A 13686-nucleotide genomic window follows, 5' to 3' on the forward strand; every position below is an offset into this window, starting at 1 on the left:
TATATCAGTTACCTTTTGGTTTCACAGGCCGCCCTTCCTCCAGCTTAGGCCCCTCTAGTTCCAAACACAAATTCAGTTGGTCAGGATGTGCCTTTTCTATATATATAGTCTTTCTTACATATCATCCTGTCGTGGGGTAGAATCAGAGGCTTCCGAAAACGCCAGGATCTTTGCTTTTCCTTAGCGTGATCATTCTGACCCTTTGCCCCTATGTTTGTTACTTGCTCTCCTTTGTACTTTTTATCTTCAGGTGCTTACTGCACCATTTTCATTTATTCCTTTCTCTTTGACGTGCGTACTTGCACTGTCCTTGGTTCTTTCTCTGTTTTGCCTCTTGCACGCTTCTTTCACTCTTCTGTGCACCCCCTGCACTTGTTTCCTTCTTTCTGAGTCGCTCGCGGTCGTCTTCCTTATGCTTTTCTAGTGTCAATTTGTATCATGCTCTTCACAACCCGGCTCTGCAAGATTTTGAGACTCGCCGGGCTGACTTCTGCACATCAGCTCCACAGCGACTCTTCGTTCCGAGGTCAGGGTTTCACTGCCTACCCCTCGGACACTCCTGGGCTGTCTCACCGGCCCTGGAGAACGAGAATTCACCTTCACATGTTCTGCACGGGACCAGCTGCTTCTCAGCTCCTATACACAGACTCTTCTTGGCTCACTGGAGACACGACTCCCTTGCCACGCTTCCGCTCTTTCAAACTGCAGCGTTTCGGCATCCCGGTCTCTGGCCTCCTGCCCTGGGCAGCTCTGGTGTATCGGCTCTCATCGCAACTTGCTCTCCCGCTGGCTCTCCTACTTGCTTGTCCACACCCAGGTTTGGGATCCAAAAGCGATGGCCCTCACCTGGCCACCTGAATAGAGGATTCTTGGGTTCTACATGGGAGAATACCCCTAGGTTTCTCAGTGTGAGCAGGGACTTTGGGTAAAGTGTCTGCATCATGCTCAAGTTACCATCATCCACAACTCTGTATCCCCCAAAACTTCCTTCTCCACTCCAGGAAGCCAAGGCTTATTCATCCCCCCTGGTCCAACTGAATGTTATACTATTGGGAACTCTCTAAATCTAAAACTGAACAATTCTTACCCTGTATCACTGAAATCTTTTAAATAAGTCAATTGATCTTGGAGAAGGCAGTGGTCACATCTGAATTGTAAGTGTTGAGTGTGGAACTCCTGTTTCACATGTGAGTGCACCTTTTACATTCTTCGGCTTAGTGTTGTGGCACACATGTAGAATGGAAAGGACAGATGTACCAAACGACCTTCTTGACTGATCCATAAAGTGAAAAAGCAGATCATGCTGAGCCCTGTCTTTACTCCCTCGAGATTCTAGATATGCTCTGACCAAGATTGTATAAGATCAGCTAAGCTTGAGCTGAGAGGATGAGAGGTGGACACTTGGTAATGGACATAAATGAACACACAGGGCAGAGAGCCTTAAGATATACCCTGGGCTAACTTTGCCTTTCACAATTGTCAACGAAATGTAGAGGATCCCAAACAAATTTTTATTTTTGGGTGAAGTTAACTTCCAAAGTGAACATTGTTACAGGTAATAGTGTATATGTAACTGTTAAACAACTGTGTATTTAGAGATGCTGCTATGTGTTATGACTTTTAAAATGTTTCCTTCACCCCTCTAGGGAGAGTGAGTTTCACTGAACCAAATATCCAGAACGTGCCCAAAGACTTTGAGATTGAAATGCCAAAGCTTATTGGAGAGAGTCCACCTTCGCAAGCACCTGGCAATAGCACTGCCTTTCTTCCAAAGAACAGGTAAAATAGCACTGCCTTTCTTCCAAAGAACAGGTACAGCCCCCGTTTCTCCCCTTGCTTTCTGTCCTCCTCACACTTGTCTGTGTATGAAGTAACCATAGAAGTAATGCTTAAAGTTAATAAAGGTAAGTCTTATAAAGTATGCATGCCACAAAATACTTTATAAATATTCTTTATTCATAAATTGGGTTCATCTGGGACATCCTCTCCAGGGTAAACTGCTGAATTTAACTTTCTCCCTTTACCAGAACATCCCCCCCACCTTCCTAAACCTCTACCATTCCAACCTGGAATGGCAGATCCTACTTAACTATATACAAGAGGCCCACAGCATAACAAAGTTCTCTTAAGCACATACGATTTCACCCAAAAGTAAACGCGTATAACATACCTCCCTTCTTTACATGTGAACATCACAATACTTAAATTTACACACCACCATCACCACCATTTCTCTTGGAGGTAATGAACCCTTTATTCCACACCCTTCCATTCTCCAATGCCGCACCCTCCCATCCTCCAATGCCACACCATCATCCAGGAACGTCTTCACTCTCCACGGTCTCGTAAATTTACTTTGTCCCTTCAGCACCATTCTTGGCCTCTTGATACATACCTCATATACTCCTTCCACTTGGTTGTCCTAGCACTCCTCAATCTATCAGATCTCTCCTTCATGTCTGTTGCCTTGCACTTCACCCCATCTCTCAATTCCTGTTTATCCCACTCCATAAAGCAGGCCTTACCCATCCTGGGAGGACAAACTGACTTGGAAGGCTTTCTATGTTTCAAAACCTCAAATGGAACTAGCTCTATTTTAGAGTGAGAAACTAGGTATGTCCTCCCAAGTCCTCCTGGGCACCGTTTCCTCTCCTACTTCCTTCTCCACTTGGGGTGTCCCCAGGGCTCTATCCTCTCGCATTGGCTCTTTAACATCTACCTTACTCGGCTGGTACTCCTCATCTTCTCCTTCTCCCCCAACTTCCAGTGTTATGCTGACGACACACAACTCCGCTTCAAACTTCCTGCTGATCCTCTTGCACCTTCCATCATCATCGGCTGCCTTTCTCCCATCCAGGCCAGATGCACTTCCAGTGATCTCGGCCTCAATGCCAGCAAAACGGAGATCCTTCCCATTGGGACCCCTGCTCCCGCCTTCTTTCCTTCACACTGGCATTCCTCCATGGGCTCTCCCCCTGCTCCCTTTTCTGAAACCAGAAACCTTGGAGTCATCTTCTACTCCCCTCTCTCGTTCCTCACTCAGACCCAGGACATTGCCAATAATTCCAATTTGCAGTTCTTCCTTCTCAAAGGAATTCTACCTTTTCTCACCTTCCCCCAGAAGCTCAATGTTACCCGAGCCCTGGTTCTCTCTAGGCTTGACTATTGCAATAGCTTCCTTCTGAATCTACCTTCTTCCGCTCTGCGACCCCCTCCTCCAGCTATTCCAGAATACAGCACCAAGACTTATCCTTGGCCTCAAACCCAGGGACCGCATCTCTGTCCTAGAAATTCTTCACAGGCTCGCGGTTACTTCACGGATTAAATTCAAATCCCTCTATCATCCGCAAGGCTGTCTGGGACCACACTATCTGCAACTCTCTTACTAAATATTGCCCCTCTAGACCCTTGCGCTCCTCTGGCACCAACTCTTTGTGTGTAAAGCGTTTAGCTAAACAGAGGGTAGAATGCTGATCGCTTTACTCAGCTGGCTCCCTTCTTTGGAACAGACTCACCCCTCTTAGTCTTCAGCAGGACTTTCTTAAATTCTTGACGCTCCTCAAGATTTTCCTCTTTACCTCCTCCTTCCCCCCCTCTCTCAATCTCAGTTGCTTGTTGTCACGACCCTCGCCCAAAACCCCCTTGTTAGGCAGAAACCTGTGCAGTTCCCTCTGGGACCACTGCAAAAGATTTAGGACTACAGGTGTTTGGCAGTAAACCCACTTGGTAGCAGTCTGTACCACACAGATTCACTTGGTAGCTGTGGCTGAGCAGTCAGACTTCCCTCAAGAAGAGTTAGGCAGTATACAGAGTATTCACAATAGGTCAAGAGGACACAGTAGAACAAGTAAACACTGACCAGGGCTTGGTGTAAAAGAGATATAATTATTTATTTAAAACCACATCTAGAAAAACACACAGGCACTAATAGTAAGCAATTCAAAAACACGGTCACTAAAAGATATGCACTCCCTTAAATGAACAAGTCTTAAGTAAAGCCTCACTTATTTTCAGACAGCGGTGAGCGCTTAACGTAGATGGCACTCTAATAGTTCGTTTAAAAAAAAAGAGTGAGAAAAGCAGAGAACAAGTTGAAACAGATCCCAACACTTTTACCAGAACATAACAAGAGAGGAAGGCAAAGTAAAACCGTGAAGTTAGAGTTCAAGAGGCCGGATCCACTTTCAGAGGATCCAAACGAAATGTGTCCAGGGTCACACGGTTGCAGTGCACAAAAGTCTTGTAAAGGTTCAAAAAGGAGTTGGACCAAAGAAAGGGACCAGTTAGAGGGTCAAGGCGGCCAGCCCAGTCCAGAAGGTTAAGGGGTTATTATTACCTTGTAGCAATCTTTAGAAAGGCAGGCCTGGCGGACACGGTACCTTAAAGTGGTGAGAACGCTCCAGCGGGGGCAGTTGTTCCTGGCAGCGGATGCAAGTTGTTGCTTCGTCCGAGGGAAGAGAGGATCTCGTCGTGGAGGAAGACAGGAGTCCGTTGCACTGCCAGGGAAGAAACCAGCCGCTGAGTTTCTTGGGTACAAGGAGCGGTCCGGTGATTCGCGGTTCAGTGGTGAGTGGCTATCCGGCTGCCGGGGTGCTTGGCACGGGCAGTTCGACCACAAACCGGGCTGGGGTGCGAAGAAAGAAAGGTAAACTGGTTGTGCCCACCAGTCAGGGGAAGAAGCCTCTCCAGCCGGGAGATCTTCTCTGTCGTCTGGAAGTGGTGAGTCGGTTCTGCAGGGCTCCACCGGCAGTGTCGTCGTGGTAGGTCGGCTCAGCTTCTCCCTCGTCGGATTCTCAGGTCCTGTGGCGACTTCTGAAGTTCCAGCCCCCAAAGCCCTGCTTTTATGCAGAAAACCCCCATTCACTCAGCCTAGCTGTCACTCAAACATGCTAAGTGGTGAGCCGGCCGGCTCACCACTTGGGCCAATCAGGATGGAGTGCGACTTGAGTTGCCAAGGTAACTCAGTCCAGGGTGCCTAAACCCCCTCCCACACCTCCTGTGGTACCCAGACAGAGTGACACCACTGGGAGGCTTCTGTAAAGAAGCCCGCCAAAAAGTGGAACAAAGGGCTCGACTTGGGTTGGAGTCACAGAAGAGAACACAAACGCCATTTTAGAATCGAGTTTTGGCAAAAAAATACCAACCGGGGAATTAATATTAATTAAATAAACCGGCGGTATGTTCGAGGCTATGAGAATTAAATAACTAAAGTTGGTAGCCTCGAACAATGGGAAAATCCCATAGGAAAATATTTGCGGTCGAATATAAAAAGTAGTTTCCACTGCCACCAGCCAAAACTCGATCAGGGGGGACGGAGACGTGCCCCCTCGACTAACAAACCCTGGGGCAATCGAATTGCCCCGACCAGTACGTCCACAATATGATGATTTGTACTGGTTTCTGTTAATAATTTGGGACTAGTAAAGCCAATGGTGACTTTACATGCCCTGGGAGACAGTAGTCAGTCCCAGGGTATGGAGTCTATGGTGGGGTGTCACTATGTGACACCCCTGTGTTACGGCACGGAGGGTGCTGTGTAACACATATAGGAAAAACACATGAGACCCTATGGAGTAAAGGACCCCATAGCCCATAAAACACATTACCAGTCAAAGGAATACCATAAATCATGTCCAAGAGTGGGAGAAAGAGTCTCACTCTTGGCAGGAGATTAAAAAAAACTCCAGAAATCCAGCAAAGCTGCTGGGGGACTCAGTAGGTTAGGAAATTCAGCCTAAAGAGAGAATTCTCCCTAACACCCCTCTGGCAAACCCATTGGCCAGGTGGAGTCAGGACTCGGGCCTCTAGAGCCTGGCATCCTCTTCAAAAGCCCTCATGGGTCCAGTCCTGGCGCTACACCATGAAAAACAATGTGCTTGGGACTCTACTTAATTGTATTGTCAGCCAACATGGAGGCATCCACATAGCTTGGTTCCTAAGAACCAAGCTATGCGGTCTAGTGTTTTGGGTGTGTTAGCCTAGGGACTACTTTACCTGGACTATTTTGTTGGGGCTATTTAAACCACACACAAGCAAGACAACACGTTTCGCGTTACTTTGCAGCTTGCAACGTGACGCTCACCGTGTCCAGCTATTCCCTCGAACCTCGGAGAAGCAGAACCTGCAAGGAGACAAAAGGAACCTCATTAGCAGCAGCATCTTACCTGCAGTCTTCATCTTTAAAAACTCGCAGCTACTGAGAACAGCTTCCTCGAATCTGCAAGCCTCCCGGACAGAAAAACCTGAAAGAGGAAGATGGAGGCAACATTAAAGAAAGCAGTAGAGACATTTACAAATTACGAACTGCTCAAAAGGCTTACCTGGCTGGTCGCCTCTCGGCTGGCACCACTCAGGACATTCCATTCACGCTGAAGAACACCGCGACCTACAAGGAAGGAAAACACAGGTTAGCAAAGGCAAGACTTTGCAGCGCTGCGCATAGCGCTTACTTACCGCATCATAGCGCTCTTAATGCGCCATCATTTACCAGTGGGGCTCAACCATGCCAGTTCGCCGCGCTGAAGCTCTGCATACCTAAGGGAGAAAAAAGAGACTTTTTAAACAAAGAAAGTCATGCAGGATAGCAACAAAACTAAAGAACAGCAATAAGACCTACCTGAACAATATCAAACGGGCCGGCGTCAGTGAAGTAACTGGACCGCACTCGCCCATGAAAGACATTGCACCCCTGCAAAGAAGGCAGGACGGAGGGCACGCCTAATTCTACCACAAGGCAGAATCTTCCCCGCAGACCACATCAGGGCAAAGCTGAAAAGCATACCAGCGAGTAACCCGGCTGGGTGGCGTCCCTGTGGATAGCAGGTGAGCGTAACACTTGTCTGGTGTTCAGGGCCCTTCTGCATCCTCAGGGCCCTGACCTCCCACACTGAATCGCCACCAGCTTCTGTCTATCCTCAGCACTTGCCTCGGCTCACCCTCCACCCTGGAGGCTCGCACTTAATTGCACTTCACCTGTTGCTCACCAATGAGCACCCATCCTATACCCCCCCTCCCTTCTGCGCTTGCACGTTCTGAACACTCGCAAGGCATAGTAGCTTTGTCCGCCCCTCCCCCCACTGTATTTAATATGTATGTTTTTCATTGTTTCTCATCCCCTGTCCCCTCCTTGTTCCCCTCTGGGCGCTTTGAAACAGTATTTACTTCCTTTTATAAGCGCCTAACAAACGAACAATAAAATGAATAAATAGTTTATAGGCATGCACTCTTCTCCTCACAGCATGCTCCCAGCTGTTAGACTCTTTTATGGTCATTCTGATCCCTTTCATGAGAGTGTGGTTGAAGCGTTGCACCGCCGCTTTGGTTTCTGGGTGATATAATATTGCCTTAAGATGCACTACCCCAATTCCTTCCAGAAATGCTTCCATAATTCTCAATGTAAATTGAACTCCATTGTCAGAGAGTAGCTTTCTGGGGAAAACCCCTCCCTCTGAAATATCCTATTGTGAAAATTCAACATCGCTTTACAGTCTTCCTCCACCACTACTTCCACATCCACCCATTTAGTGTACAAATACATAAGAACTACGACATATATTTTTTCTTCTCCTTTCCTTGTCCCTAAAATATCTATAGCCACAAACTTCCATGGCATCGCTGGCAATTCCAGAGATCTCAAAGATTGCACAAAATGCCTTAATGCCTTATCCAAGTCCTCAAACGCACTGCAGTTTTTAACAGGTTTTTCAATATCAGTATCCAATCCTGACAACCAATAATCAGCACTCAATCTACCTTTGGTTTTGGTCATACCAAGGGGACCTTTGTGACCAACTTCTAGTAGCTCTCTCCTTACACCCTGTGGAGGGGTTTATCGTCCTCCCTTGCACAAAAACTCTTCTTCCAAACTCAGCTCATCGCTGACACAGTGAAATACACCTAAACCTTCCTCACGAGACCAACGTGACTCATTTTTTCTCGCCCAAATCCTTAAAGTTGGCAAGTTCCAAATCTTCTCTCAGCATCTTTCCATTCTTGATCCCCAATGGTTCTCTCACAAACTTTAAATACTTCCCTGTCTTCCTGATCACTACTAGTCATTTCACAAACATCATCTTTCCCATCTCTCCCACCGCCCCCCGGCTCTAGAACGTTAATCGGCTAAAACATTTTCCTTCCTCGGCACATGTTCAACAGACAAGATGTCTGCTCCTTTCAGAACTCGTGATGCAAACACCACTACCCTTTCTACCACATTCTGTCTTTGCATTAATACGGCACCCAATACTTTGTCGCTAGCTTCTGTCACTATATAGATTTCACAAGTGGTATCAAAACTTGCCAAAGCTGGCCACTAGCTATCGCACTTTGGATGTAATTAAATTCCCTTTGACACTCTGCCCCCCAATCAAAAGTAACTTCTTTCTTACAAACTTTTGCATTTTACTTCAAATTTCCTTACAAACTTGGCATAGTACTCCATCATACCTAAAAAACAAATAACTCATGTATATCTTTTTGTGATTTCAATTGTATTGCCTGTACCCGTTCCTTCCTTGGTTCTATCCCCTCCTTACTCAGTCTGTGTCCTAAATAATCTATTGTTCAAACTCTAAAGTGACACTTTTCTTTTTGCAATGTAAGTCAAACTCTGCTAAATTACCTTTGCTTGGTTAGTCTCTGGTTGGTGTCCTCTACACTATTTCCTGTAATCAAAATGTCATCCTGAAAGTAGAAACACTCCAGCTTTGCACTTCAACACGTTTTGCATTACCCTTTGATAAAAACGAAGCGGAGAACACCAGCCCGAAAGACATACGCTTGATATATATGTATATGATATTTATAATGCGCCTATACACAAGTGTTTCAAGGCACAACCTTAGATCTGGCGGTACCTTTATGTGTAATGAAGGTGGTAAAGTCTCTTGATTCTGGGTGGAGGTTAACCTAATGGTAGGTCGATGGTATATTGACAAGTGGGAATTTATCCAACACTGCACATTTATTCACTCCCTGAAGATCCACACACAATCCCACCCAACCAATGGGTTTTCTCACTACCGCCACTGGCGACACCCATTCAGATGCCTCAACAACTTCTATTCCACCTTCACCTTCCAACTTTTTGATTTCTGCAGACACTTCCTGCCTAAAATGTGCTATTGGTACACACCTTCTCCTAGCTGCTGCAGCTACTGCCCCATCCTTTTGTGGTCAAAACCCTTAAGGCACCCCAGAGTCTCACTGAAAACTTCAGGGATGTGTTCTGGTTTCCCCTTAGATCTGGTTATTGCTGTCACATGACCAGGAACACCAGGGTCAATTATAATGGCCATGTCACATTGTTTATACTACCCTAGTAGGCTCCCACCTTTTCTTGAAGCACAAACATTAGCCTTAGTCTTTTGCCCTTTGCATTGCAAGTCAGCAATAAAAAACACAATTTCAATATGACTACCACCATATGCATTGGCCCTTATTTTATGTAGCCTTAATGTTGCATCCTTAAAATACTTCATTCACACAGACTAGTCAACTATGGTATAGTCCGAGTCGATCAACATTGGAAGGCCTACACCTTTGTCTAGCACCACATCATGGGGCTTTTCATCTTTCCCACCGATCGCTTCCCTACTTCACTTACTAACCAACTAATGCCCTCACACTCGCCCCTCAAGTTACCATCTCCATAATCATCTTGTTCATCTCTCTGATTCCTTGTTCGGACAAATTCTGAAAACAGTGAATGTAAGATAATCCACTTTTAGCCCAGGAAAACACCCTGAGCTGGCAAAGTGGAATGTACTACCTCATCTGAAACACCTTTTTTATTTTGTTCAATTACCCGCCTATATTGCCTTCCGGCCCCTTATTCCCACTATCACCAATCTGACACTGCTTCGTGTTAGGCGCCTTCTGCAGTAAAATGTTCTTCTTGAGTGGTGGTCGTCCACCTTTTTTCTCATCCTTGGCATCCACTGCCACTGTGCCATCACCTCGAGATGTGTTCATCTTTCTTCTCCAATTCCCATACACAAGACCTCATATGTTCCATTTTCTTGGCAATGTCTTGGACGTAATCTATTCTGGTACACTACACGTCACTATAGGGATAGTATTACAGACATGCCTATGTCGACGTCCCCTTTTCGACTTTCGAAAAACAAGATGCAACTCTGCAGTGACCACTGGATGTCGGACTATGCACAGCATGTGAATCTAAGCAGATACAACCATCAGAAATGCTTTTACGGTAAGTAATGTATGTCATCTGCCTTCGTCCATATCTCTACTGAGTTTGTTCTCTCTCTTTGAGCATGAATTTGTGTCTCACTCTTTCACTGTGAGAACGACCAAAGCTACATTTTATTGGCACGTTCTCTCAACCCTCTGATAAAATCCTCTATGGACTTTCCTCTGGCTTGTTTCCTTATCCAGAGATGATATCTTTGTAATATGATGCTGGACTTCTTCTCAAAATGTGTATTATTTTTTTTTTCTTATTTAAAATCGAGTCATAAGCATTGGGTCCAATTTCATTGGACCCTTCATCTCCTGGCAGAGATGGCGTCAGTTCTGACAAATACTTTAAAATCCTCCTCCTCTCAAAGCCCAGGCTATACATCAGAAGTGCTTTACGTCGTTCCATGTAAGTAGGGCCATGGATAGCAAGGACATAGTCCTGGAAATCCTACTTCCCAAAGTCCCATTTTACTGTAGGCTCACCTGGGTTGGGCAAGCATAGTGGAGGAAGCTGCTCATGGCTCTTTAAATTCCGCGGTCCTCTGCACATGCGAGTAGGCACTGCTTTATGTGCAGCAGTTGCCTGGCAATATTTACGCACATGCCACGTTATTACGTCCTTTCCTCAAGGGCACACCACCATTTCGTGCACCCAAGTCCCTATCTGCTGAGTGGCTAATTTTGCTAGCACTTTCGGTGCTCCCCCTTTGCACCCAAAACACCTCATCTTCCTGATGGAGCCATCCGTCACTGATGGTTATTTCGCCTCATGCTAGCGGAATCAGCTGTGCTCCAGCCACCCATCGGGCCGCACACCCTCCAGTGAGCCCCTGTGCTGCAGCCTGATACATGGTGCTACGGGACAAGTTCCTCTCCACTCCTGACACAGGGATAACTCTCCACTCTGCCTCGCAGTTTGTTTGTACACTGCTGGACAGTTGCTTCATGTAGCAAACACCAGAGCAGGGGCCGTCAGCTAGCTTGTCGCTAATCATAGAAAGTATGGATGCCCCACAGTACTTTATACTGTTCTTTATTCATAAATCGGGTTTATGTTCATCGTTAAGAGGCCTCCATCTGGGACATCCTCTCCAGGCAAACTCCTGACCTCAGCTTTCTCCCTTTACCATAACATCCACCCCCTGTTCCTAAGCCTCCACCATTCCAACCAGGAATCGCAGATCCTACTTAACACGATCAAAGATGCCCACAGCATAACAAACAGTTCTCTTCTTAGTTCAGTCAAAAGTAAATAAATATAGCACTAAGTCATTGCTTTTCTCTTTTTATAGTGAACACCAAATGCTGTGCTAGCCATTTAATGGAGTTATCTTGGAAAGGCACACACATGGCAGGCGAAAATAGGAACAGAGTTTGTAATGCTCTTTGTAACTTCAAAGACACAATAGCCTACCAATGCTTTTGGGTGACTTGCAACCAAGGACATCTTGAAAACCGTGGGCAGCTTAGAGGTACTGGGTGCATATGTATGCTTCCAATTTGTGAATTAGTGACCCAGCAGGATTCATATACAATAGCTAATGATAATGTTGATATGCTTTATGTCCAAAATTGCGGCATGCAAGGAAAATATCAAAAATATTCTTAATTCCTGTGACTTTGGTTTATCGGAACATATGTCCAATGTCACCACCAATCAGGACAATAATATCCCTTTGTTTGTCTTTAGTCACCATTCAGAAGAACAAGTGCGTAAGGTTGTTCAGGACCTTAAGGCACTTCGGGTCCAGGTGATGATTGTCCCACTAACATCTTCAAGTACTCATTAAATCTTCCTGTTCCCTGGCTCATTAAGCTAATCAACCTATTCTTTGATGAGGGTATTGTTCCAACCTCTCTAAAAACTGCTAGGGTTACTCCAGTGCTAACTAAGGTGCCTTTAATTCTAAATGTTCTTCATAGATTGGCATATATTCAACTTCATTGTCATGTGGATGAATATAACCTCTTAGTCACACGACAATCCGGCTATAGAGCACAGCATGGCACAGAAACTGCCATGCTTGACATTAAGTCCACGCTGGCTGGCATGGCAGATAAAAATCATCCCGCACTGCTGATGCTGTTGGACCTCTCCGCAGCCTTCGATCTTGTTGATCACGCTGTACTGGTGACTAGGCTCGGAGAGGTCGCCAATTGCTCCACCTTACCCTCCAATTGGATTGCTTCCTTTTTAGGACCCCGCACAGTACGGGACGATCACTCCTCCCCCATTACACAAACCTGCGGTGTCCCTCAGGGTTCCTGCTTGTCACTGCTTCTTTTTAACATCTATATCCGGCCTTTGCTCGACCTGTTGAACAGCCTGGGAGTCCAAAGTACCAACTACGCTGATGATACCCAGGTTGTTCTTCAGCTCAGCAGGCACTACAAGCAGGACCTTACCGCTCTTGATACCATTTACAACATCATACAGAATTGGAAGGCCTGCAACTCCTTAGCCCTAAATAACACAAAGACTGAACTTATGATCGTTGCTATTAGAATACGCGGAGCAAGCTTACACCTGACTTTTCAGATTTCTTGATTGCGGATCCCACTAATCCGGTCTCTAAGAAGGTGAAAACCTTAGGAGTAATCCTAGATGAGGAACTGTCAATGAGGCCTCACATATTCTATATCAGGTCTACATGCGGCTTCATTAACAAGCGCACACAATATATTCGACCTTTCATCACCTCTGAAAATTGTGCTTTGCTGTCCACAGCGTTAATTAATTCTAGGCTAGACTACTGCAACAGTCTGTTGGCCGGTACCACCGCTCTGAACATCAGTGCCCTTCAAATTACACAGAATAATGCAGTATGTACCGTCTTTGAGCTCTCTCGTCGTACACAAATTTCTACTTTCAGGAAAACCCTACACTGGCTCCCACTTAGGCAAGGAATTTCACACAAAGTTCTCTCCCTTAGCTCAAAAGTGCTTATCTTTATCATGCCCAGTGTACCTATCAGATCGTACTAAGAGCAAGACGTCCATTAGAAATCTTTGTTCATCTGTAGCACCCACACTGGTCCAGCAAGATTCAAACTGGTTCCTTTTGGTGGCACAAGCTTTGAAGTCCAAGCCCCACTTCTTTGGAACTCCCCTCCTGTCTCTCTACGCCTTATTGATAACTATTCTTCCTTTAAAAAGGCCATCAAGACTCATCTTTTCAACCTCAGCCCTGATTAAGTGCTCTCTGCTCGCTTTGCTTCCTTGGTCTGATCTCGCTGCTTTTCTTTGTGTCTTGTCTGGTTTTTATGCGTGCCCTGAGGCATACAGGCATGCGGCGCAGTTCAAAAATTCAAATACGTAAATAAATGCTATTCAGTGCACAAACACTGCAAGAATTGCTATATATGCTCCCTACGTTTTAATTTGGGTATTGCTTTGGCAGGTTTGATCCATAGTTGAAGAGGAATGGGCAGTAAATTAGTATGAGGATAGCTCTGGGGTAACACGCTTGTCTTGGAAGCAAAA

The 13686-nt window shown here is 45.7% G+C and overlaps 1 protein-coding gene across 1 annotated transcript in view; it reads left to right on the plus strand.

Moving 5' to 3' along the window:
- Positions 1–13686, plus strand: part of POLQ (DNA polymerase theta) — a 1553125-nt gene that overhangs the window by 1215153 nt on the left and 324286 nt on the right. Inside the window, exon 24 of the mRNA XM_069635828.1 lies at positions 1647–1779. Coding sequence (XP_069491929.1) covers positions 1647–1779 — 133 coding nt within the window. The remainder of the gene's footprint in view (positions 1–1646; positions 1780–13686) is intronic.

Source organism: Ambystoma mexicanum, chromosome 7p (assembly GCF_040938575.1).
Source record: "Ambystoma mexicanum isolate Mex_15411 chromosome 7p, UKY_AmexF1_1, whole genome shotgun sequence".
Lineage (NCBI taxonomy): Eukaryota > Metazoa > Chordata > Amphibia > Caudata > Ambystomatidae > Ambystoma > Ambystoma mexicanum.